This window comes from Lepisosteus oculatus, chromosome 13 (genome assembly GCF_040954835.1).
Source record: "Lepisosteus oculatus isolate fLepOcu1 chromosome 13, fLepOcu1.hap2, whole genome shotgun sequence".
Lineage (NCBI taxonomy): Eukaryota > Metazoa > Chordata > Actinopteri > Semionotiformes > Lepisosteidae > Lepisosteus > Lepisosteus oculatus.
In genome coordinates this window covers 10429566-10455388 of record NC_090708.1, presented here as the reverse complement: position 1 = coordinate 10455388, position 25823 = coordinate 10429566, and the positions used below count along the sequence as shown (strand labels likewise).

Below are 25823 nucleotides of genomic sequence, written 5' to 3'. Positions count from 1 at the left end.
GAGGCCTGAATACATTTCAAACAAACTCCGTTTATCTTTCAAGCGTGTGGTACCCACATACTGAATTTTCTATTTCAAACCATACAGGTATAAACGAACCTACAAAGTCCACAAAGACATTTGTTACAGGGAGATTTGCGAGCCACTTCTACATAAGAAGACTCCAAGTAAGTGGATTCTAGCATGCATTGAAATCACGTCATCATTTACAAAAATTGCTTAAGACAAAAAACTTTTTATGCATGCGTCATTCACTAGTCTTGGCACCCATATGTAATGCTTAATCCAATCCTTAATAGTGCCTAGGAAGAAGACTGTAATGACAAGGGACTGCCACTAGTGGTCACTTGCAAAGGGCTCTACCTTTTCATGGTTTTCTTAATTACTGATTGACTGAAATGCAGGAATTTGCATGGTGCTTATTTGTATAAAAGATTGTGGTGGATGTTTTTTTTCTGAGTGTAGTTTGGAATTTAGCAAGGAATAGGTAGAAGAGCAATGTCAGTAGACAGGCAGTTGTAGTAGCATGTGGTAGTCTCTGGGCATAGTTATATATAGGTTTTGTTTATCTTTACATAATTTAATTACATTAAGCCAGGGACCTTCAATCAGCATCTGATTTGAAGAGTGAAGGTCCTGAGTTGTGGTAACTGACCTTCGTATAGTCTACAATATCTATTATAAAAGCAGGCTTAGTCGTTTATTTATTTTCAGTTGTTATTTATCAGCAAGCACTGAGTAGTGACTGTATTCATTGCAGCTTGAATTGTTGATAAGCAAGCTAGTTGATTCTATATATATTGTGAAGCCATTGAGATGTGAAGTTTTTTTGAAGATGTTTGGGTTTTATTCTTCTTATTGTCATCATTTGCACTTTGTGTCTGTGAAGAAGCTAAATTAAAAGTGAGGGCGAGAGAGTAATAGATCAGTGTGGCCAACAGTCCCTTTTGAATTTGAAAACGTGTCATACAGCTGATCATAACCAGGAACAAAGTGGTATCTTAAAACAAATTTCTCTGGTATTCTTTCTGATGAAATAGAAACTGTTCTCAGTCACAATGCATGTAGGAGATACAGGAAGTGTATTGACAATAACGAAGAGTAGACATCCGTTCACTGTCATCTACACTTACAACATCTGCTGTTTCTTTTCCTACATGAAAACTGCCTTGTGAAATATAAATAACCATTAAATGAATCAGTTAATGTAAACATCATATATATACATCTAAAAGTCATAAAATATTTTCTTCTTAATTTTCCTTTTTTCTTGCTTCCAACACAGGAAACAGAAGGACTCACAGACTGCAGTGAAACTTTGGTTAGTAGTTTTCTTCTTGGCCTTACAGAAAATATGTTTTCTGTCCCTAGAAATACAGTAAATACACTGGAAAAAACAATCTGTGAAGTGGTCAGAAGTATGGACGAATACATATTGTAAGACTCATCCACAACTTCAGTCCCAGGAGATATATTGTCAGTTGTTATAATTAGAAAATCATTGCACACTGAATGCATTCTCTCCGTAACACTTGTGTCCACTGGCCTAGGGCTGTGAAGACACAAGAGCTGCTGTTTTATTAAAATAGTTTTAGTTCTAAAATTAGAATTTTAAACTTCTAAAAGAGTATTAAAAAAGGAATGGGAAAGCACAGTATCTGTACCTATGGTGCCATAAATTGGTTTGGAAAAATAAATTAGGATTTTTTTCTTCAACACATACTGCATATGGCTATTAACTTTTGAAACCTAATTTTCTCCCAAATACTTGAAGGCAATAAAGACAAATGATTTAGCTGAGTTAAATACTTGAACAAAACAATTAAAATACCTTTGCATCATGCAAGAAAATTACTTATAACTGGCAAATTGGTACTATTCAAAAATTATTTTTTGCTAAATTAATGTAAAATATGCAAAAAATAGTTTCTGACCTCTGGGTCATTTAATAACCCCTTTAAGCAAAGAGCAGTAATGATTTGTATATTATTGCTGCAAAAGACCTACTGGGTGATGAAACAGACGTAGCTTTGTTTTCTGCATTTCAGTGTAAAGTGCGCCCTCTTCTGGCCAGACAGGCATGTGTCGCGAGATTACCTATGAGGCAGGAAGTCGAAACCCTAAATGAGGTGTTTGATCAACCAGTGAACATGTTTCTGTGTTGCAGAAGGCAAATAATCCTATTGACGGCTGAGAAAAATAAAACAGGAGGTTGCTTTGCAGAGTAAAATTCAAATTAGTTTTCATTCATTCTTTTTCTTGCAGGTAGCCATTTTGTCAGAAGGCCAGTTTGCGGGATTGAATCTCAGGGGATAAAATTGATTTTCCCTGATGACTTCTACCTGAGAGAGTTTCCATGTGCCATTTGGAAAAAAAATCCAGCTTTAGGAGACACTCATTGCCAGTGAATGTAAATTGAGCTGTTCAATGAATAGTAACTCTAGGATAGGGTCATCACAAAGTTTGCTGCTGGAGACCACATCAAAAGTTATCTTTCCTTGATGTTTTGCCAGCTGTGTACACTCTGTTCATTACTTTCACATTCTCAGTTATTCTTGAGACATTCCTCCCCCATTCACTGTGCTGCATCTTAAAAGAATCAGTGCCTTTGGCCAACAGTTGAGGGGGCCAAATGGGGTTCCCACATGTTCATAAGGGACCCAGTGTCACACTTTCCCTAAAAGAGAGCGAAAACTCAGAACATTTTCAAAAGAGGGAATCCCAGAAGCCAAAAGAAAATAATCTGGACAGCAAAAGACACATCGCTCTTTCCCTGAGCTTCTTTTCAGTCCCACTAGAATCATAGGATGTTGACTTGCCATCTGTTAAGAGTGACATCATCTTGACATGAACAGCTTGTTCACGTTACGCACTCTCTTTAAATACACTGCCTTTTTGTCAGGACTTGCCTTTCTTGCTAGATTTTGGATGACCCTAAATCTGCAAAGCATGTGAAACAGATCGCGCAGAAGAAGTAGTATTTAGTCCATTCTAACATTTTGTGGAACGACTCACAAATAGTACAATAATCCTATAGCAGACCACAGATCAGCATTGAAGATCTTTGTATTTGGAATTTAGGTTGAGCAGGTTAGCCGGTGACCACAAATGAATTTATTTGGAATATCTCATTAAGTCACATCATTAGTCCAGTGAATCTTTTTAGTACCTAAAATAACACCTACCCAAGTAGATGGAAAAATAAGCACTTTAAGGAGTGCTTTAATGCTGAACATATCATAATACATATAATAATAAGATTCAGTTATGGGTTATGAAGCATTTTTGATTAAAAGGCTTTTTTTGTTTTATTTTCCTGTGTTAGTGCCAGCAACAGTTTTCATGCACGATAGAAGAACATTTGTAAATCATAAGTCTCTGACTTTATGTTTAGCTCCATAAATATCAGTGAACAATAAAATGCTAAATGCTAGCTGATTTGAGAGTCAGTGATGCAGGAGAATGTACAGTATATACTATTAAATGTAATAAAGCTATGGGCGAAGAAAAATTTGTATTTTTAGTAGTCATACTACTAAAAATCCAAAGAAGGGTATTTTTTAAATTGGGAGTACTACTTAATAGAATTTAATGCTGCTCCCACTGTACGATCAACAATTTCAATTGTATAGCAAGAATCTACGCAGGTTTAGTTTGAACTAAAAATCGAATCTTTGTTTAAGTGCTTACGTTCTTGCTATGCAGAAAGCAGCATGTTACTGCGTGAATACTGACGACATCTAATATTTAAGCCAGGCTATTCTTAGACAATAGCTTATGTACATAAAACTCGTGAAAGAAGTATTATGAATTCCAAACCACCAAGAACCATCTTTTTATGACTAATAAATTTATTTCAAACAGCAAAAGCATTTTAGATCTGTATTATTATACTGAGTAGCACCTGAAAACGGTGTATACTAATATTACATTGATTACATATACAGTATATAATACCTGAAATGTATTATGCATATATACAGCTTTCATGCAGTAGTAAATATGATTTAATTGTTATAGTTTATGAAGCGCAGAAACATTCAAAAGGAAATTTCTTGCAATTCCAAATTACTACTCTGGCCTTTAAATAAAAGGCGTCTGATTTCAAAGTTATAATCTGTATACAAAACAGCACACAGTTTCTTCTGTCTGTTAAGAGACAATTGACCTTAAAAGAAACATCAGGTGTGAAACTGACATAACTGGGATGTACTGTACAAAACCCGGACAATGTTCCACTGAAACATCCATTTGGTCTACTTACATGAAAATATACATTGCGTGTTAATCTAGGATTGGCGACACTTCTACTTTTAGACATGTGCAACTGGGACAGAACTGAGGTAACTAGAAAACGTGTGAGGAGCAGTAGTAACGGCCAAGACTGGCAGAAGGGATCTGAAATGGGAAAGGCAACCTTAAGAGGCAGCTGCAGCCTAGACATTTTGGGACAGAATAGAAAAGCAGCCAAGAGCTTTATATTTTAGGCGAAATTGTGTCAACACTACATGGAGTGTGCTCCTTTGGATCATTACTGGATAGAGGACAAGTGGTCACACCTGATCCTAGGTACAAGTCTTATTATAACTAGCAATGTATATCCTACAAATATAACCTCAGAGGAGGTATGCAAATTGACTGTTTTTTACAGCATGTCTGTAATGTCCCTTGGTGAACCAGTAGTTGGCTGGGTCAGTTCCCCATCCACTGCTTAACAACCGCACCTCACCACCACTTTTATATTGCCCTTAGCTCACTGGAGAACAAGAGCACATGGAAATGTTTTTACTAGATGAAATGCGGAGATGTTCCTTTGGAAAAAAAAAACTTTGTACTTTGGTTGCTGTTTAGTCCAGATGCTCTTTGTTAGAAGAAACTTCAATGATATCTTGATCTCACTGCCTTTATATCCTTAAGAACAAAAAAACTCCAAAACAACACAAACCGTCTGTTCTAGCTATTATGTAAATAGTGTTTATAGGCTGTTTTTGTAGGTGAATATTTTAATAATAAAATGTTAAAACATTTGCTTTTTTGTGTACCATTCTGTTTTGTTTTGGTAAATGAAGGATCTTGTGTTTTATTTGGTGTTAATACTTAAAAAATAACTTTTGAAAACTGATAAAATCACTTTTAGAAACATAAAAGGTGTTTACCTTCTGTATTGTATTAGACGTATTATGTAAACAAAGTACTTAATACCAGGTGGAGTGGTGGCACTGTGGCTAAGGATCTGTGCCTGTGGCCGGAAGGTTGCCAGTTCAAAAACTGTGGCCAGTTGGGCCCCTGAGCAAGGCCCAATAACCACAGCTGCACCGGGGGCACCGTATAAATGGCTGAGCCTGCGCTCTGACCCCCAGCTTCTCTCTCCCCGTCGGTGTGCTTGTGTGTCTCATGGAGAACAAGCTGGGGTATGTGAAAAGACAAATTCAAGAATTTGAATATGAACAAACAATTAGTTGCTTGCATGTACCAGAACACTGCAGGTGAGGGGCGTAATCCAGCAGGATTTGGAGAGAGCCTTTAAATCATTACTTTCCAAAGACCTGGAATAATTTAACCATGGTCACTTATACAGGCGGTGTGTTCAACTGAGTAACTTAGAGATCATTTGGAACACAAGACTGTCCTTCATTCCTTAGAAACCAGTGTTCCCTTCACTGAAATCATTACTTTCTGAATTGATTAAACAAGTCTTCCTAGTCATTGGGTAACAGTTACTTTAAGAGAGACCTAAACTATAGGAGTATCGAGACTGAGGCTCTCCTGGACCAGGATTGGAGACCCCTGCTGTAGATCCATTACCAGTCTGAGTTTGTGCCAGAACAAATGTTGTGTCCTGGTTGTTCATGGGCATCATATACTGAGAGGCATTAAATACACCATTATGAACAAGTAGCATTCATTGCTATTTTTCACAAGCTGTCTACTGTTCTGTATTAAAGAGAACCCTCATCAATACATGCGCTGTACCATAGGTAAGACCAGACAGAGAGGTGAATATGACAGAGTTAATTTAAAACAAATATCAAAATCACATACCCGATTCTAAATAATAGAGCATTTTGAAGAAGAAGTAAAGAAGGTTCCTCTGATGAAAACAGATTTTAAAAGGCTGGTATGCAAAGTATGTGTGATGTGGATGCAGAGAATGTGTCAGTCACCATGCTGCAAGGCCTGCACATAGGAAAAGAAGCAGCTGTTTGTTAGTAAACTGTAAGGCGTGTCAGAAATACACACAAATATTCTAGAGCACAGAATCACCTGCGAGGTTCAGCCGGCTGAAAACATTAATATTAATAGTGTAAATGTTGAGAGAAGGAAAGATAGCTTAAAACTCAGATGTTGAAGGTAAGAATTCTCACTGTGGAATTTTCTCAAAGCAGTGATGTACCACATAATGCAAGGCTGTAGGAAATTGGCTGTAGGACAATTCCAGATCTTCAACACGCTGCTCTGCTAATCGGACAACTTACACTAGGAGTGTACATGGCCCTGAGGGTCCAAGGTGGCTGACATTCCGCAGTAGTCAACAGGCATTTGGAGAAAATAGGCAAAAAAACCTACTGTAGTTCAGGTGGGTAGCTGCCTCAGCATGTGTAGGCTACAAAGGAACAATAGGTTTATTCCATGCTGAAAAAAAGAATAAAGAAAACAGGTGTGGGCTGAAGAGACTCCACGGCCGAAACGTTGTGTTTTCTTCTTTTTTTTCAGCATGGAATAAACCTGTCACTTGTTCCTTATAAACCTACTGTACTTGTTGCGCAAGGATCACTTCCGAAGAAGCAAACGAACTGCAATTCTAATAATAAACCACTAGGTGTCCCTATTAATTTGGGTAGCCGAGCTGGACTTAGATTGTGTTTTCAAGCCTGAAAATGTGGGATGCGTTTTATGAAAGACACCTGGACAATCTTGTGATCGCTGGATTGGATCTAAATAGCCATAGTTAAAACGAAGATTACTTTGTCTAAAAACGTGATTAACAAATACGCAGCAACATATTTAATGGTGAAGGCATATTAGATTAGATTGTGCAAGCTAATGGAAATCGAAACACGTTTCTGAGGTTATTGCAAATATAGAAATGCAAACAGTTCACCTTAAGCTCTTCACCTTAAACAGAAAATGTAGTTTTCCCCATTAGCAATTGCGTGGATTATTGTCATAAAATAATAATATTTCATTGAATTTATAGAGTGCATTTCAATTAGGTATTTATTGTATTCTTTCTGTTATTGAAAAATCAGCTCCAACAACCCCAAAGAAGCAGGTGTTGTGTTGACAAAAAGTGTTTTTGTGGTAAAGGTTCTAAGCAAGAAGTGTTATTTTTCACACTCGTTGCCCTTAACATGCGACTTTCTTTTTTTCGTTGTTTCCTCTATCTTTAGCTGTACAATTGAAATCTAAAGTCATCTGAAACGAAAGATTTTTATCTTTGTGCAAATATTAGTACCGTCTAAAACTAAAGAAAAGAATAATTACAGTTGCTACATATACACATAGAACTGAGGACAATCCTTGCTGGACAGTTGTCTAGAGCCCCCTCTGCAATGTACATGCACTTTAAAGTTTTTAAATGTCTAATAGACTGATGATGATGATTGTTATTTTGTAGTATAGGACAATTTCCTTAAAATGGTGTCATAATCATTTTATGGACCTTTTTCTGTTTATTTTTTCGAAATGTTGTGATACTGTGTTTTTTTACCAGTTGTATTCGGAGTGTGCTGTATGTTGCACTGCTTGCTTTTTAAATTACCGTCTTGGGGCTGAATAAAATATTTAGAGTTGAACGCATTGTCGGCTAGCCCTCGTGTCCGAGAAAGATCCTTCCAAGAACCCGATGATAAGCGATAAAAAAAAAACAATATATCTGAAGGACTGTAGGCGCTGCGTGTTTAACTTGCACCGCTGCTGGGTAAAAAGAAACGAACAATTCAGCCTTCTCTGCTTCTCTTTCACTCCAGTTCATTCATCGTTCACACCACGGCCTCCTATCTCAACTTTCCTTCCACTTCCAAGCGCGCTCCTGTGCGGGAAAACTAGAGGTTACGCGCTCGAAATAGCGACGCACGGACGCGCTCGTCGGTCCCCCCCCCCCCGTCAAGGGAACGTGCGCGCACACGTGGCCCGAGGAGCCCCCCCTCCCTTTAATGAAAGCTGAGATTGCGGGGAGAGGAAAAAAAAAAGAAGAGACGATGAAAGGAAAATGCTGTGCGGTTACATGGAGGCGAAGCTTTAGGAATGTATGTGCAACGTTGAAGTAATACCCATAAACGGGAAAGGAAAGTCGGGATTGCGTTTTTATACTACAATCCCGTTCTCCCCCGCACGTTTAGCGGGGGGCTAGGTTAACTTCGCAAGAGAAAAACCGGGAGAGGAGTGGAGTGGAGAGCGGAGAGAGAGAGAGCGAGGGACGGGGGTGAGCCATCAAGCAGTATGCTTCTTTTAGGAGCAAACTTTCGCTTCGGAGGAGGAGATCAAGAGTAGAAAAAACTCGGATCCGAGACGCTAGAGATCAGGGCGGAATTGCATCGAAACAGCACCCCCTCCTCCTCCTCCTCCTCCTCCTCCTCTCAGGAGATCGCTGTTTTTTTTTGTTTTTGTTTGTTGTTGTTGCTGTTGCTGTCGTGGGCGATGTTGTTGCTGGCGGAGGCGATCGGCGGCGGGTCAGGGTCCCGGGGCTGGCCGGAGTCGGAGCTGTTCCGCTGGAGGCGAGAGGGCTTCCTCGTCCTGCTCCTGCTGGAGGCGGCGGCCGTGTGCCTCGCCAACCCCAGCGCTCCCGGGATCAGCAGCAACAATCGCCCCAGTGTCAACGTCTACATGAGCGAGGAAGAGGTGAAGAAGCTGCTAGGTGAGACGGAGCGGAAAGAGGACAGGGCTAATATCGAGGTGGTGGTGTGTGTGTGTGTGGGGGGGGTGATAGAGAACTCAGGCTGGCACTGTGTTGTTTTGATTATTTTTTTTGGGGGGGTCGTACAGAAGCACCAACTTCGGATCTCTCGGATGGCGCTACTTCTCGGTCGCTCCGCATGCTTTTAACCCCCGAGCTGAACAGGTCTTGCTTTGCCTGTTTTTTTTCCCCTTGGCTTGTAATTTGATGGGTACTGTGTGTGCAGCCTGCTTTTAGAGGGCTGTGCGAGTAAGTCGGGAAATAAGCGACTTGGACCCATTCTGGTGGCATAACTTCCTTATGTGGAAAATATTAGCAGGTATTTAGAAAATCTGAAGCATGATTCTCCCCCCCACCACCCCTCCAAAAAAAAAAGAAAAGCCTTGCAGTTTTGGAAGGGGTGGTCATTAACAGGATGCAATGTGGAGTGTTTCACGTCTAGCGTTAGTTACGCTGTTTGTGTTACTTGCTCCGAGCCTCGCGTAGAAATAGTAAACACATCCCCTGCCACTTGTGGTCTAAACCTGGCGGTCTCGCAGAAGGGGAAGGTTGCGTCTTTTTTTTTTAGGCAAAATCTGGTGACGTACGAAAGCTTTAGCCCAGCGCAACGGGCAGGGAGAACCGATCCGTTGTCACGACCGAAACGCAGCAGATGGTGCGAGAAGTTTGAAATGCACCTACTCGGACCCGTCAACTTGTCCCGTGTGAAGGCGCGTTTGTTTTCGCCGCGTGATTTCAAGAGGCACGTTTCATTCAAAGTGGTTTAACAACACGGTGCTTTATCCGGAGGTGCTGTGGTGCAGAGTGTGTCGAGGCATTAAATACTGGTTCATGAAGATTTGGGGGGTGTTGTGTTGGGATTCCCGTAGCACACGTGTTGTTTTTAAGTGGGTCTGGAACGCAGGTGGGAGCGTTTCTGGTCTAACAAGGTTATTAGCAGGTAGCCTGCCCCGACCCGCTGTTTTGTTTTTAAATGAGTTGAGATGCTTTTTACACTTTGAAGTACGGTGAGGGTTTCTTTTAGCTGCGCTCAATAGTCAACAAGGAAGAAAAAAAAACATTGCACTGTGATGAGTGGGTGGCGCCAGCAGCCCAGACACAAGAAGTATATGTATATTTTAGAGTCGTGTTTCAGGGTTGACAGCTCTTAATCAGTTACATTACATTTTTACAAAGAAAGCAGTATTTAATCGATTTTGAACGGGTCTTTGCGTGGTGTCAGTAGAGGCAGAAGCCTCATGATTTCATCGTGACAGCGGCCATTAACCTCCCTGGCTTGTCTAAGCGCCTGAAGTTTTTTAATCTTCTGGCCCATAACTCATATTTGTGCCCTCTAGGTCTATTTTTTGTTGAGTGTGAAGAAATGGTTGTGTTCATTATTTAAAACACCTGAGTCATATGTTCCCATTGTCATTGGTAAAATATTTTCTACCTGTCATTCACAAACATACTTTCGAATGCTACTTCTTTTATTCTGGTATAATGCAGTTTTAGTTTTTGCACAAAGGCTGGTTTAGATTATGTTATTAATTGTCCACAAATTCCGTATTTTAGATTTACATCCTTCAGTTATAAGTATTGAAAGGGCTCTGAATGAAAATGTTTTTTTATCCTGTTGAGAGTGTAGGACTTCTTCCTCTTAATTTACAAAACATATTTAAAGTTTTTTTTGTTTATTGATGTTTGTGCTGTATCGTTTGCCCTTGAACTTGGAAAGGAAACGAGGAAGGGATTTTCTTCCAGACTAAATTTAATCAGATATTTATCTTAGGGTAACTCAGAGCATTTTGAAATAGAAAACATGTCAGTCCACTTTGTCATGTCACAGAAGTCATGTCAAAATAAAATCTGTTGGTAACATTTATTTGAGCTGTGCTTCAAATAGGCACAACTTGTCACTTTAATAAGAAGCACATGAACTGGGGACAGTGACCCATCTGAACACAGATGAAAATATCTTGCTACCAGATCTGAAACCCAAATTAACTACCACTGGGGATTTTATAAATACATGTGTGTCTACAGCCAAGAATCGTTATCTAAAATCTCAGCTTTAAATTACAGTACATAGCCTAACCAGAATACAATGGACTAGTTCCAAATACAGGATAAAAAATATATTGACTGACTTTAATAAATCTTCTTGTTTTTTCATTGGGCAAGTTTATTGTGATGCCCTTTTGCTGTGGAAATTAAAGAAAGTCACAGTGATCAACAGTGAATTGTATTTACTTGGGATAGTTTTAAAAGCCGGAGGTCTGGTCAGCAGTTATTTTCTGCTGATGGTGGGGTTTTAGGCTGTGAGGAGGATGTCCAGATACGATCCTGGACAGAACAATGTCCTGATGCCTCAGGGTTCTGCATGTCATTCATGTTCAATCCAAGTGCCGATGAGACGCGGTCCACAGAACCACTGCGGTGTTTTGGTGCTGCGAAGATTTGGAGCGCAGACCAAACATCGGAAGAGCCCACTGCTGTTCAGGTGTTCAGGAGTCTAGTGTCTGAAAATTGCGTCCACAGTTGTAGCAAAACCACTGGTACCCCTGCCATTTCTAGATACCCTGAAGCAGGTAGGCCCAGTCCTGATCCTGGATAGCTGGTGTAACGATGGGTTCTCTAAGTTTCTTGCCTCAAGCACCTCGAGGCCAGGAATGAGTTGTTGCATCGATTAAAATAAGCCAATACTGATGTGATTGGGGTCATTAAGAACCTACAGCCCTTGTGGAGTTGGGCTCAGTTGGAAGTACCAGCTCTAAAGAGGTGAAGATCTCTCCAGTGCTGGTAGTACCACAAAATGTTTTCTATTTCAGCTGTTGAAGGGTAGAATATCTAAGCTGACTACAGCTGATATACTCCTTCCAGCTCCTCGTAATTCAGTGAAGTTTTTGTATTACTTTGGTGTTACTGAGAATGATACATGCTCCCTGTGCCCATTTAGTGTTATGTTTTGCCACAGTGTAATTAAAAGAAAGTCAGTTTGAGTCTTGAATCTTAAATAATTTGTTTTGTGCATTGTTTGGGGTCTTCTTAGGTGTCTTTTTCCCTCTATATCAGTGATCGTTACCGAGTAACTTAATCAAACACTCCAGGGTCTGAATCTCTGCTGTTTGTGATTGGGAATTAACAGTAAAATAAAAAGACAGGAGTGGCCTGTACTAATTTACATGTGCAACCCATGATTCTGAATAACTGAGAAAAATTGTAGTCATTGCTATACTAGGAAAACAAAACCTATGCCTCCAGGCTGCCTGTATAGGTACCTTAATTAATACCAACAGGGGAATACATTTCCAGATTGAATTATACGCAGAGTAAAACACAAAAAAAGAAGTTGAAATGGTCAGAAATATACCCTGGCAGCAATACAGTGTACAATAATAATGTTTCTTTATTAGCCCTATACAATTTCTTGCATTAGGAATGCGTCTTTTTGCATACCCCAGCTTTTCTCCATGGAGACACAGACACAGAGACAGGGAGAGAAGCTTGGGGTCAGAGCACAGGGTCTGCCATTGTACGGCGCCCCTGGAGCAGTTAGGGTTAAGGGCCTTGCTCAGGGGCCCAACGGAGTAGGATTCCTCTGCCGGCCGCGGGATTTGAACCGGCAACCTTCCAGTCACAGGCGCAGATCCTTAGCCACAGAGCCACCGCTTCGCCCAATAAAAACCCCGTTATGTGGTATTTGTATGAATGGTGATCATTTGAGTCTCTGGTTTAGATTTAGCAATCCTTTGTGTTTATTTCATTGATGTGTATTGTTTCTTTATTACTAGTGGGGAAAAAAAACATGGTCAAGCTCATATGTGGAGTGATGTCATGAAGTTTTGATTACTGTGCTAATATACCCATCGTCACCGAAGGGAGCTTGTTTTAAGGGCCCTTCTTTCCAGCAGTACTGTATACTAGAGCCACTTGCCTGTGAGCATTCCTTCTGCAGACCCATGTGTGCTGCAAAGACAGGTCGGGTTAGAAAAATAAAAGAGCTAAGCCGAGGAGTGAATTATCTAAAACATTTACTTTACAGTTTATCTTGCCGTGATTGCTGTGACGCCTTGACCCTGCCTGTAATTTAGTACTGTGAGCTTAGTTGACGGTTGAGGTTTTAGCTCTGGCCTGCTCTTGTTACTGTCAGGTTGGGTTCGGCAAGGAGGGCCTCGCCAGCAGATTAATCTCTCACAGCGGAAATTCCAAAGATATACCTTGGTCTCTAATAGCTGTGTGTTTCATTAATTATCGGGTGGTTTTCACCTTTCACTTTTCTGTGTTTTGATACCAGCTCTTTTTTTTTTCTATGAACCTAATAAGCACCTAATTAGAATGTTACCTCTCTGGTGACACTTTTTTATGATGTATGTTTCTGTAGTTGGCCTATGTTCTAAGGGTGTATCCATGCCGGGCTCACTTCAGATGAACATGTTCGGTTGTTCACGCTTGGTCCACCTGTACTGTGTTCATTTGGAAGCGAACTAGAGTTTTTTGGGTTTACTTCCCAGATTTAATCGGATCCAGTTTTCCTGTGTTCACTGTGAAGTTATTTCCTTTTAGACCAGATGTTTACATTGTTAGTTTGCAATATTAGGTAATGCATCATAACGTAGGCGGGGGTGTGTGGTAAATTTGCTGGGCTCTTTTTAGTTTTAGGGTTTATGTTCTCACGATCTTCCCCTTTAGCAGTTATTCACGGGCATCCCTAGATCTCCGATTTACTCCTTAAAAAGTACTCATTGTCCTCTAGATCTAAGGTGTTTTTTTATTATTAACTATCTTTGCTATCACACTTTTCACTTGTGCCCACTTCAGTAGATCAGTAGAAACTGTCTGCCTAGATCTCTCATGAAAACCACTGGTGAAAATAAAGATGCGAGAACAGAGTTAAAGGACGTTTGAATTGGGGAAGCTGGGGGCCCGGGCTACTGGATGGCTGTGGGATTAGGGATCGTTCAGTGTCACTCGTACTTTATGCTTGAAGGACAGATGAAGCAAAGCACTCTGCAGCTCCAGTGTGATGCAAGAAGGAGTGCATTTTGTTTTCTAATTAGAAGTTTTTTTAGGTTTGTGGGAAAGAGAAGATGAGAAAAAGAGCTGGCCAAAGATAAGCTTAAAGATAGGTCATGTGATGAAAAAACCGCTGAAAATATAGAGCAGCATCAAGCACTGTTGCATAATTTTACCTTTGTGTGTCTTTCGATTTGAAGTGTATTTTGGAGCATAGTGTTTTGCTTTGACTAAACCACTTGTGCTCAAACCGCTAAGAAAAAGAATACTTCTGTTTTTTTAAACACTTAAATCACGATCCTTCTGAATTTTTCTGTTCTCTTTCTAAAAACGTGTCCTCTGTCCCCGTCCCTGTTGGTCCCCTGGACATTGTGGTGTCCTGTGCTTGCTGTGGTTCCAGGAAGTCTTCCTGACGGTGCTGTAATCATGCAGTTCCTTTCCTTTCAGTTCACGGTCCCATTTATAAAGAGAGCTGTACCCAGTTTGTTTGTGAAATTGGGCCGAGACCATATCGGTCCATCGAGACCGTATCCAGGGTGGGCTTAGTATGTTTCATTTGCAGTCGGACTTTTACTGTCCACACTGAGCTCCAAAAGAACAGCGCCATGCATGGAAAAAGCCCAAGTGTGACTGTGAATGTTTTTAAACATTTTTAAAGTAAAATCCATTCATATGATCAGGCTTCATTAATGCGGACTGATAATGTGCAACCTAGCTCAGTCAGAGGACACTGAGCAGTTGAAAAACTCCACGACTGTAGTGGTGTTTAATTTCAGTGATCTCTGCTTGACTATGAGTGAGATATGAGCTGGCATGCAATGAAGTGAGTCACCATAAGGTTGTTTTTCCTCCCCAGTCCATCAGGCCTTTTAGAATTTTTTGAGCTCTACCAGATTCTAGTCTGTCTATGCCAGCAATTCACATTCAATCTATAGTACTCTTCAAGTAGTGGAATGATTGAAATTGCTCTTGGCATTTTATTTCTGGGCAGTGACTGTAATGGCTCATTAAGATGCGCTGAACTGGAGATCGGCAAAAAGTTGGTTAGAATATCATTGTCTATTGTATCAACATGGCATGTGAGAGATCTTATATTGTAAATTATTTGCTGAAGTTTGACAGATGATGCTTGATTAAAGAAAGCAGGGTAACACAAGCACTGTTGCCAAAATGTATTCCTGCTCGTGGTTCTTTTTTTTTCAAAGGGCAGGTGTTCTAACGTAGGTTTTTTTGAGCAGGGATTTGAAAGTTGTTTGCGAAGTGTTTAATTATCTTATTGTTGACCTTGGGTGAGTATTGTAAATTGGTGGTTTCCCTTTACATCTCAAAGAATTTTTGTTGGTAATTGTAATGTGAGTTTTTAAGTGAGCCATTTGTGAGACTACTATTAATCATGTTGCTTGATCTGTCCGCATCTTAAATTTTCTTACACTGAAGTCAAAGTCTGGACTGTAGAATCTACTCTAACCTCTCGGAGTTTAGACACCTGGAGTATCGCATGACAAGGAGCAGTCTTTACAGAGCGCATTCCATGGATAGCAGTTCTAAGTGTGTTGTTGTGGGGAGGTTGGATGTAAGCTGTGAGTCAGAGTGGTGTGGCAGTGCTGCTGTCTCACAGTTCTTGGTGGGACCTGATTAATTCTTGGACTTGAGTATCTTCTGTGTGGACCTGCCTGTTCTCTGCGTGTGTTCACTGTGGTTTCCCTGAGTGCTCGTTTTCTCCTGTCTTCCAGATTAGAGGTTAATTGGTGTCTCTAAATTGTCCCTGTGTGTGTTTGCAGTGGAATCAAACTTGACCAGGGTTTTTGATAATAGGTGAACAGAAGATGCAAACAAAGTATGTGATGGACTGGGCTAGATCTCATTGCCTAATGCACATGGGATTCAGTGTAACAGCTTTTCACGTTGTTATCAAATCTCCTGTAAAAAAGCATCAAAGCATAGTAGTGATAATCAAGTAGTAGTTTCTATGAAGTTTGAGTTCATATGAATGTGTTCTGCTAAATTATCCAAGATAGAAATACCTTTAGAGTTAGGTCTAAAGTTAGTTTGAGCTTTAGTGACGTGGCCAGCTTGTCACCTGATCTGGTCAGATCTTGGATCCATAGCAAGGCTGGACCTGGGCAGTACTGGGTTAGGAGATCTCCATTGAAAACCGGGATGCTGTTGTAGCTAGAGGACGGAAAGGCAGTGCCAAAATTTGCGGACCAGTGCTTCATTAGGGTGAAAGGGGGTGCCATGCTGTAAGAGGTCATTAAAGAACAGCAGCTTCAACCCTAGTGTCCTGGCTTAATTCCAGTCTGGACCTGTGCTGTCTGACCTCCCTCACCCCCCCCCTTTAATTCAGTTGGTAAAATAATAATTCAGTTCGCTGCTTGATCTGTTTTGTTTTGGGGCTACTGGTGCAAAATGGGTGTTGATTATAACATGCAGAAACTGCACGTCTGTGGTACATGAATTGATTCTCCGATACGCAAAGCACTTTGAGGTTCTTTGGGATGAAAAATGCTATATGAGTGTGAGGACGTTTTATAATATTACAGCTTTTCTAAACTGTCACCTGATTCGCACTCAGTAATTCAGCATTAATTTAGGAGTCAAAGATAAAGTATTTGATATTGATTATGATGATTCTGCACAAAAGCACAAGGGATAATTGACGGAAATGAAACATGTTTTTTTTCTGACTGTGCAGTGTATTATATGACCTAAAAACCAGCTATCCATCCCTTTTCTAGAGACTTTATCCAATATAGAGGGGGAGCTGGAGCCTATCCTGGCAGGGCACACTGTGGATGGGTTGCCAATCTGTTGTAGGGCACATACAACATTGTAAAAACATTGTTTTAGTTGTCCTTTTGAAATATAATACTGAAACTAAATGTTGTTGGTTTTTTTTGCGGAGTTAATGTGGCCAGTGTAATTTTAGATGCTGTTAAATCTCACATCAATATTTTCCATCATTTCATTAAAGTTATTTACCTGCTGCTTTTATACAAAGTGAGGACACAAATAAGGTTATTGTACAGAAACAGTATACAAGTTACAGAACTACTGCAGTTTCCGAATGTAAACATTATGTTAATTGTAGCATTTAAAGGAAGTCCTATAAAAAATATTTTTCCCTCTGAAATTGTTTGGTGGGTAAGCACTATTTAGTGGAATTGGAAACCATTTAATCAAGCTGGATGAATGTTTGATACATTTTGAATAATGTCACGATATGTAATGACACTAGTAATATAACTGGAAGCAGGAGGAATGAAATAAGGGCACTTGGTTTGAGAACACAGGAACTCTTCAAAACGATCTTGTCTCCTTCCAAAAAACATTATACTAAGTTTCTTCATTCCTAGGGGGAATCCTCATTAAATGTTCCTGGCAGGAAATGTTTTTGCCCGTGTCAAAAAATATGACCTTGGGCAATATAATAAAATGCCTTTTATGTGCTTTAATGTTTGGAACAAGGAACTGTGATTTATGGCAGGGGAACCTGTCGATGACTGCAGAAATCAAACTGCCATTTGTGCTTTTTGGTATTGCTTTTGATTTTATTACATGAAAGACCTCTGTGGGTTAAAATGACTATTTAGTGATGTGCGGTACCTGCTTACATCCTTTCATGACTACAAAATACATGTGAATTGCCTGCTAATACTTGAAAGCATGAAAATGTTTTTTGAATTTACGCAGGTCAAAAATGCAATATCAAGGTTACTATTACCAAAGTGTTATAGTCTTAAAACTTTAATTTGAAAGAAAGAAACCAGTTAACCATCGTCCTGTTCTCAGCGTGCTGCTTATAAAACATTTCTTAAAAGTAAGTGTAGCTTTACTTCTTATGAATACTCCACCCTCTTTGGGATCCATCATTTGTGGTCGATAAATATGTTAGTTCCAGTATTGTGTTGTCGTGCTACCTGACTCCTGAGTATTAACATCACATTAACACGGCTTTTACTCCAGTTTCAGGTGAATAAACAGCACTGTGCAGCAGTTTACATTTTTTCCCTGTCGAAGCATGACTACTAATAATATTGAATCAGTCCACGCCAGGGGGAGGCTGGCAGGTTTGTTAAATGCTCACGCTTGGCATTAAACGCGCCAGACCTCTGCCAGCCCCTCTAGGGGATGCACAGTTATTTAGATGACAATCTTAAAAAAATGCTTTGAGGTTAAACTGCTTTGCACAGTATGCAAGAAGTGTTTCTGTTAGTTAAAATAGTAAAAACGAACAATTATTTTTAGCACTGGGCTTACAACAGTACGTCTGCAAAATACGGTGAGTTATTGGATCATCTACGTGACTGGAATGCCAGGATGGTAACTTTCAGTTGGCATTCCAGCTGCCTGAGTTCATATTTGGCTTTTTGTTGTCTGCCTCGTCTTTTTATTATGTTTGTACTGCTGTGCCATCTCTCTTCCTTAGTGTTCTGGGGGTATGCGTTTCCTCTTCTTGTTGCTGGGGAGGGCGGTACCCTGTTTCAGAGCAAGGATAACAATTTTAATTTTGTTTTCCATATTTTTTATTTTTAGAACTGAGCAAAAAACAGCAATCAGAAATGAGATCAAAACACCCCTTTCTACTCTACACCCATCCCCACCTACAACAGCAACCTGCTCCTAAACAGGAGAGGAAAAACACACTTAATAAAAAAGGATTGTCTTTCTATCAGTTGTTTCTTCCTTCTTGTTTAGAAGCTAGGGTGCATTCTTTATTATTGCTCTTTGACATCAGACGTGGTCTCTGGTAACCATAATGTTCACATTTTGTCCTGGACTGAGCTAAATTCTCCTACAAAACCAGCTGCTTTCTGTTTGCAACAAAGAAGTCGGTGTTGTCATCACAGTATGTGTCATTTGTAACAAAAAGACAAGGTTTGTGGATTTACTAGTGTTAGAATGTGGCAGCCTCCTCTTTTCGTAGAACAAAAAAAGTCAAGTATCTGTTCTGATGTCAGAGAGTGATGAATTGAGGAGACTGGAATACCTGAAGATAATTTTGTTGGTCAGTGTTCCTATGACGATTTGAAACATTTGGAATTTGTTTTAATTCGTTGAAGACATTGCTAAGTTTTGTAAACTGGTTTCTTTTTCTTTGTCCGTTATTGTATGCAAGATTAATCATTGCTAACTCATGTGGTCTTGGCCTCTCGCAGTGACAGAAGGGCTGGTTTTCTCCTTGACTTAGAAGGTGGTGCTGCTGTGTTGATTTGCCTTAGATTTCTCTTGCTGTACACCATTTAATCCTGAGCTATCTGGAGAATTTGTTTTATACATGGAGCTGTATCTTGCTCAGATCAGTGATACGCATGGAAAGGGGTATCGGGGGTGTGGACGTCCTTTTAGGGGTTGTTTGGTAGAGCTCGTGAGTGATGAGTTTCCAACAGGTGGATATGTTTTGTTTGGTTTTGAACAAGCTGGAATTGAATTAAAAATGATCAAACAGTTTCTATCATATCCCGCATTAATGGTGTAGAGTACGTTACCACTATACTTTCGGGGATTGTAATTTCATCATCTTCTTCTCCTGTAACTGGAATCCCCTTTATGAGCTTGTCTGTTTACATAATCTCTCCTCGCATGATTTTCTCATTTATTAATAGAGTTAATTAGCATAATGAAGACTATCTATGTTATAAACACTGTGACTTTCTTTAGGCTTTAACTTTGTCCAGGCCAAAGATGCAGAGATTCCTACAGCAGGTTATTGCCACTGTGTGTGCTGCTGTGTACCTGCCCTAGTGTCTTTTTGTGCAGCTTTTGTTTCCGGAAGTATCTAATGTGGTATTATTACATGGTTCATATAATAATATATAATATTATTAATATTATTCATATATAATAATAACTGCTGGCAGCATCTTCAGAAATTGAAATCTCATTTTGAAGAGGGATATTTAGTAGATTTTATTAGTGCTAGCGCCTGCAGCTTGGGTTTTTAGGTTTTTTTATGAATGATTTTTGTAAGAAATGTAAGTACTTGAACTCTAAATGCTTTATCTGGGTTTCTGAGGGATTCTTTGCATGGCGAGCTGACATAGGCCTTCCCACGGGAATCCCTACACCTCCCCCCCCCCGCAGGACGGGCATGCTTAGATTAATGTTTTGCAATAACTGCAAATGCTCCTGTCAGGATTTCGAGCTCTGGCTGATCACTGTCGCTGCTGCTGGAGGCACCAGCTATCGTCTTTCTCGGAAAGCGGTGTGGAAGACCCAGGCTGGAGCCTTTTCCATTCAAGGGCGGCCTGTGTTTTGAGGCTGGGGGTGAAGATAGCTATACCCTGCCCTCCAGGAAGACCCCCGTCCATTCTCTCCACTAAGGCTTTTTCAGCATCCTCAAGCCATTTCCTTCTGGGTTCTCTGGGGCTTGCCCTGGGACTGTGATTCCTTTCGCAGATCTTTATCTGCCTCGGTTTCTCTGCTCTTGTAACTCTCAAACCGTGGGGCAGGAGACCAGCTGCCTTTTTTGCCAGTTTGAATTTTGTTAAACTGTAGCAAAGCACAGCCTGTTTTTTTTCTAAGTTTCCTAATTAATGTTTTTTTTCCTCCTTTCCTTGAAAATTAAGTTTGCGCTAAGGATAGGACAACCTTTAAGTTTTGTTTTTGCATTGGTAGCTGCAAATGAGTTGTGCTCATATTTATCTAGTTAGGTTTGATTGCAGTACATATGGTCATACTGTATGTGAAGTTACGTGTTTAGCCAGTACCATAGGCTTGCCTAATTGCTTCATGATTGTTTGTGGGATGTTTTTTTATGTGAAACTACGGGACTTAAGTGTTTTTATTTTGAATTTGGGCGTTGTGTACTGCAGGCTTTAAAACTTGTCACTTAAATGAGGTTTGTGTATTTCAGTGGCATACAGAAATGCCAAACACCTAAACAAGTGTTGTACTCTACACCTGCTCTGTGGGGGTTCAGTTTCCAGGGTGATGTATATTCCTTGATCAGTTTGCCATCTTATTGACTTTCTTGAAGATCATTTATAGAACATCAACAACTTATAATACAACGTACAAAGTGTGTTCAATTAAAAGTTATGTATTCATAGCAGGGTTTCTGATACCCTTTCAGTAGCTTGACTCTTTCTTTCTACAGTGTAGCATAGCGTAACGTAACATTAATATATCTTCCAGTTTCTACGTAAGGTACTGGACAACTTTTTTTTCTCTTTCCTTTTGTGTTGGGCTAAAAGCTACATCATTGTAATGAAACATTCACTTTCAGCATTACTATGGGAAGTGTCAGATTCACTAATTAGTGGAAGCACTGACCCCAAACACCTCAGCCTGCCTCCCCCCCCCCCAGGACACAACATGGTGAAGTTCAGATTTGTTTGGAAATTTAATGCACAGTAAATGGCCACATTGATTTTCATGAAATAATCCTGTTCTGTTTTGATGTTGTTATGCCGTGATTGAGCTGAGACGATACGTTGGAATAAAGCCGACATGTGAGTGCTGATTTGGGTGGAACTGTAAGACGAAGCCAGCTTGAATAATTGTCAGAGTTTGTACGGGATGATCCTTTGCCTATATATGGGGAAATGCAGAGAAAAGGCTCTGAAAGTAAAGCACATGCTTTGTTCCAACAAGCCCCGAGCTGGAGAGTGCAGAAACGGCGAGTCTCCGAGTGAATGCGGGTCTGAGATGCAAAGCCTTTTAAAGAGCTCGGCAGAAGGCTGCAGGAGCTTTCATCTTCCTCTTGCAGAGAGCCTCGTAATTGGCTTTGTGGCCAACCTCAGCGTTTCTTCAACAGCAGTGCAATCTTAAAAATGCAGTGGCAGGTTTTTTTTTTGTCAGCTTCATTCAAGTCTGTTCTGTTATTGTTCTTTTTCTCTTGCCTTGGCCAGACCCCGAAGGGAGTTTTTTTTTTTAAGGTCATGTGCTGTGGGGTTAGTTTTCTCAGGCCTTGAGTGTCCCTGTCTTGAGGAAGCCTTACACAGCCCTGTATGGATTTAATTGCTGGTGCAGATGATCATAAGGTTTACAGATGACAGGCCATTCTTTGTCAGTATGGAGACTGCCTTGTGTGGAGGTTCCCCAGTGAAACGTAGCATGGTCTGGAAAGTGCTGCATACTGTAGCTACATGTAATGGTATGCCATGCTTGTTAAGAAATGGTTTTAACAATACAGTTTAACAGACCTAAAAACTAAATAGAGTGCTTGGCATCTTTTTGCTGCATCAGTTTTATTTCGGTATCAGTTATAGTCAAAGTTTAGGTGCCCTGATCCACACAGGCTGCAAGAGTTGTTAAATTCGGAACTGTGACCTTAAATGCAGTTGAGAGCCCGGGCTGTGTAGCTTTATTGTAAAAGCTAGATCTATTGGATCCTTCACAAAGTGAGCTAATCAGTGAATACTTTGAGCGAATGCTTTGAATGAGCAGTGCCAGGTCCTGTAGCCTCCTATGACCTGCTTTCTGTTCCAAGTTGTAACGGAGAGGCTTCCAAAACCGGTTTCTGTGTGCCAGAGGGAAGGATGAAAAGTCCTGTGTTCTGCAGGCCCGGTGGAAACAGCACCAGGTTTGGGAGAGGAGCTGTGGGGCCAAGGGCACAGGGACCAGCCTTGCATGTCGTCGCAGCCGAGTGGGGCAGTGTTAGCGTTAGCTGCACAGCGGCTCTGAACCGCACTTGGGAGTGTGGTGCCTCAGACTTCCAGTGTGAGACATTGGCAGATAATCCTCGTCTGCTGTGGTGAAACTTTTTTTATTCCTACGAAACGCTCCTCCCCTTGGCATTCCCTTTAACTGCCGCAGATAAAGTATGGCTGTCATCTCTTTTACCACCCTCTGCGGAGCAAGCCTGACAGCTCCAGCACTTTTCCTTCTCTTGACGTAATACTCCCAGGCAGGCTGTTTATCTCTTCAGTTAGTTTACCCCACCTCTCCCGTCCGCATTTCCCAGCATGCAACGTCTGTTTTTGCTGTTCGGACCGTTTTATAGATAAAAGGCGGTGATCCTTCCCTCACCGTTTCAAGTGTGCGTGAGGTGAGAAAAGAGGCTCAGGCTGTGGTGCTTGCGTGCTTGCATGTTGCTATGTACTGAAGCTGCGGGGTTCTGTGGTCTGTAATGTGGGTTTGATTGGTTTTGTGAGCGCAGAAACATGAGAGAACAGAGACTAAGACTTGTGTGACTGTTGGTGTGGTGCCCAGTGCCAGCGGAGGTGCCAGCAGGGAGATGACAGACTCTGGACAGGGCACAGGAGTTAGTCTTGCTTTTCTGCGCTTTGTCCTCTGGGAGTGGATGGGAATAAGTATTTGTGTTAGAAGGTCTTCGTCTGAGGTTCTGCTTTTCCTTTTTTTTTCTATTTCAAATGGATGTTTTATGACAGAAATGGTGTGTTTGATACAAACTGGGATGTTCTAATAAGTCTGGTATGTATATCGAGTTTTCAAATGCCCATACAGGGTGCACTGCTGTAATTTATCCCCTCTCCTGTGGACAAAGTCATTTAGATTTCACAACACCCAGAAGTTTTGCAGTTGGATTGACTTATACATGATGCGGACTTTTGTTTAACCAGTAAAGGTGCTTATTTGGAGTGCAGACTGTGCTCTGAATGCCTGGCCTGTGGCTTTGGACAACTTACCAGGTTTTTTTTTCAATCAGGGGTCATGCTTATTTGAATTATATGCGATAGTGTATTTGTCGGAATAGTGCGCAGGATGCACAAGGCTGCAATCAATAAAGAAGTTACAGCAGGTGCAGTCCTGCTATTTGTGGCTAATTGGCTAATTAGAGTTACGAAACTGGAGTTAAAAGGCACAGGGGTAAAGTTTTTATGATCCACACTAATACAAAAGCTGAATAAATCTGTGCCCACATTTTCTTTGCTGACAGAGTACAGAGATGTTTTAGGTAAGCGTTAATCAAGCCCAAAGGAAAATTGAACTGTTAAATGGCTAGAGTTGGTAGTTAAAAGATGGCAATGAAACACAAATGAATTGGCTTCATTACTCTGCTCTCCTCCCCACTAATAGCTGATGTGTGGTGAGCGTTCTGGCTCACTATGGCTGCTGTCGCATCATCCAGGTGGATGCTGCACATTGGTGGTGGTGGAGGGGAGTCCCCATTACCTGTAAAGTGCTTTGAGTGGGGTGTCCAGAAAAGCGCTATATAAGTATATGCAATTATTATTAATTATTAATTAAATACTGATTAAACATTAGTATATGAACAATGGTTGGAGAAGTACACGCTTGTTGCTAGATTTTTCTTTATCTGTACAAGTACTGTGTGCAACCCAAGCTGCCTCTGTAGTAAAGAGGTACTACTGTCCTGTCACACTGATATGCACAACAGCCCCTCAGGTGTGTTTGAAAGGCCAAGTATTGCTTCACCCATGCCTTGCATGGATCCTGGACCCTTAGCGTGACTGCCTTACGAAGAGCCTGAGCAAAAGGACAGCACAGCGAAAAGGTTGAGGAATAGAAAGAAATCTACCCTCCGTGTTAAAACTGCCAATTAGATTAACTTTGATCCGATTAGCATTCTTGGCACGTAACCCTGACGACTTACAATTATTTATTCATGCATTACTTTCTCTGTTATTTTAAAGTTTCTGGCTGCTGTGTTCCTGCCCAACGTGTATTATTTTGTTATTTTAATTATGGTTTCATTTTTTGTTCTGTCTACAAAGCAACCCTTTATATCAAATGCATTCCACAGTGGTTTCGAAATCCCCTCAAGCCTAATGTTTTACCCTGTTCTCCATACAACTGTTTAGTCGACTTTCGCATTTTAGCAAAGTCAAGAATGATTTTTTTTCTGTTCAGTTTCATTGTCTTCAACTTACTTCAAAGATGGCATTTTGAGATGGAATCCAGCTCTTGCCCTTTCCAAGTTATTCAGCTTGGTAGAGTGATAAGTCTTTTTGTGATTTCATGCACTGTCATGTTTTTTTTTTCCTTCAGCAGTTCCAGATTAATAGAGTCTATTTGTACTCCCTCAGACAACATGTACAGATTGCTTAAGAGTCCATTAAGAGAAGGAGTGAGGTACAATCTCCAGATGTTTGTGAGGAGTTAGGACGTTGCTGTCTCGCCTTGTCTTGCTCTCTGGCGCACGCGGGCTCTTGAACAAAGAATTGCCTTTCTTACTGGTGACCTTGAGTCTTGACATGTCTTTTCCCACATTTGGAAACTATCTCGGAGCTCATTAGCAAGTGGCCGGAATGTTGCTTTAAAAAGTTTAGGGAGTACTACCATTGCTTGGCAAGACTCCTCTTATCTTTCGTTGCTATGACACTGTGGCTGGAGGGTGATAGTATAAATCACGCCTTGTGGGGATGTAACCGTGTCTTCGCCATGAATCTGCCTTTTTATTTGTACCACTTGGTCCTACAGCACCTCTTTTTTGCTGGTGTAAGTTCAGTGTGTAAAGAACCTGTGAACCTGGTATTCCGCCTCAATGGAACCTCAATGGAACATGTAATGCTACTCTTCCTACTGCCCATAATGCTTTTTGTTTGTCCCAAAGGATCGCATGGCTCTTTATATGTATAGGAGGGGACACGGGTCTTGTGCCACTGAAGTGCATACCCCACCTGAATGATGTGCAGAAGCTCAGGTAGAGAAGTAAGAGGATGGAGCATTACCCATCTGTATTAAGGGGGAACTTAAACAAGGCCAGATAGTATAAACCCAGAGTGAAATTAGGTCTGCACACTGTGGTTAATGCCTGGTTTGTGCCGTGGGATCTTTAATGGTCAAGTTTTCCAGACCTTGGTCTTGGTCTAACTCGCTCAAAGGATGACACATCCTGCAGCACTGTGTCACTGGGGGTTTGGTTTGTAAAAGCGCCACCTATTGGTCTGCCAGCGCCACGTGCAGCAGGAACCTGGTGTTTCTTAAGAGATCTCTCATGCCAGTAGTGACCAGGTCCTGGCCTTTGTGAGCTTCTGAGATCTGATGAATCAGGCTGAAAGCT

At 40.8% G+C, this 25823-nt stretch overlaps 2 protein-coding genes across 6 annotated transcripts in view; both read left to right on the top strand.

Moving 5' to 3' along the window:
• The window catches only part of sned1 (sushi, nidogen and EGF-like domains 1), a 41788-nt gene extending 36760 nt beyond the window's left edge, over positions 1 to 5028 (top strand). For all 4 annotated transcript variants that reach the window (XM_015361368.2, XM_069197539.1, XM_015361367.2 and 1 more), the window contains 3 exons: positions 88 to 167; positions 1286 to 1321; positions 2266 to 5028. In XM_015361368.2, coding sequence (XP_015216854.2) covers positions 88 to 167; positions 1286 to 1314 — 109 coding nt within the window. In that variant the 3' untranslated portion in view covers positions 1315 to 1321; positions 2266 to 5028. The remainder of the gene's footprint in view (positions 1 to 87; positions 168 to 1285; positions 1322 to 2265) is intronic.
• Positions 5029 to 8133: 3105 nt separating this feature from the next.
• The window catches only part of ryk (receptor like tyrosine kinase), a 67846-nt gene continuing 50156 nt past the window's right edge, over positions 8134 to 25823 (top strand). For both annotated transcript variants that reach the window (XM_015361269.2, XM_006637740.3), the window contains exon 1: positions 8134 to 8857. In XM_015361269.2, the coding sequence (XP_015216755.1) occupies positions 8641 to 8857 (217 nt within the window). In that variant the 5' untranslated portion in view covers positions 8134 to 8640. The remainder of the gene's footprint in view (positions 8858 to 25823) is intronic.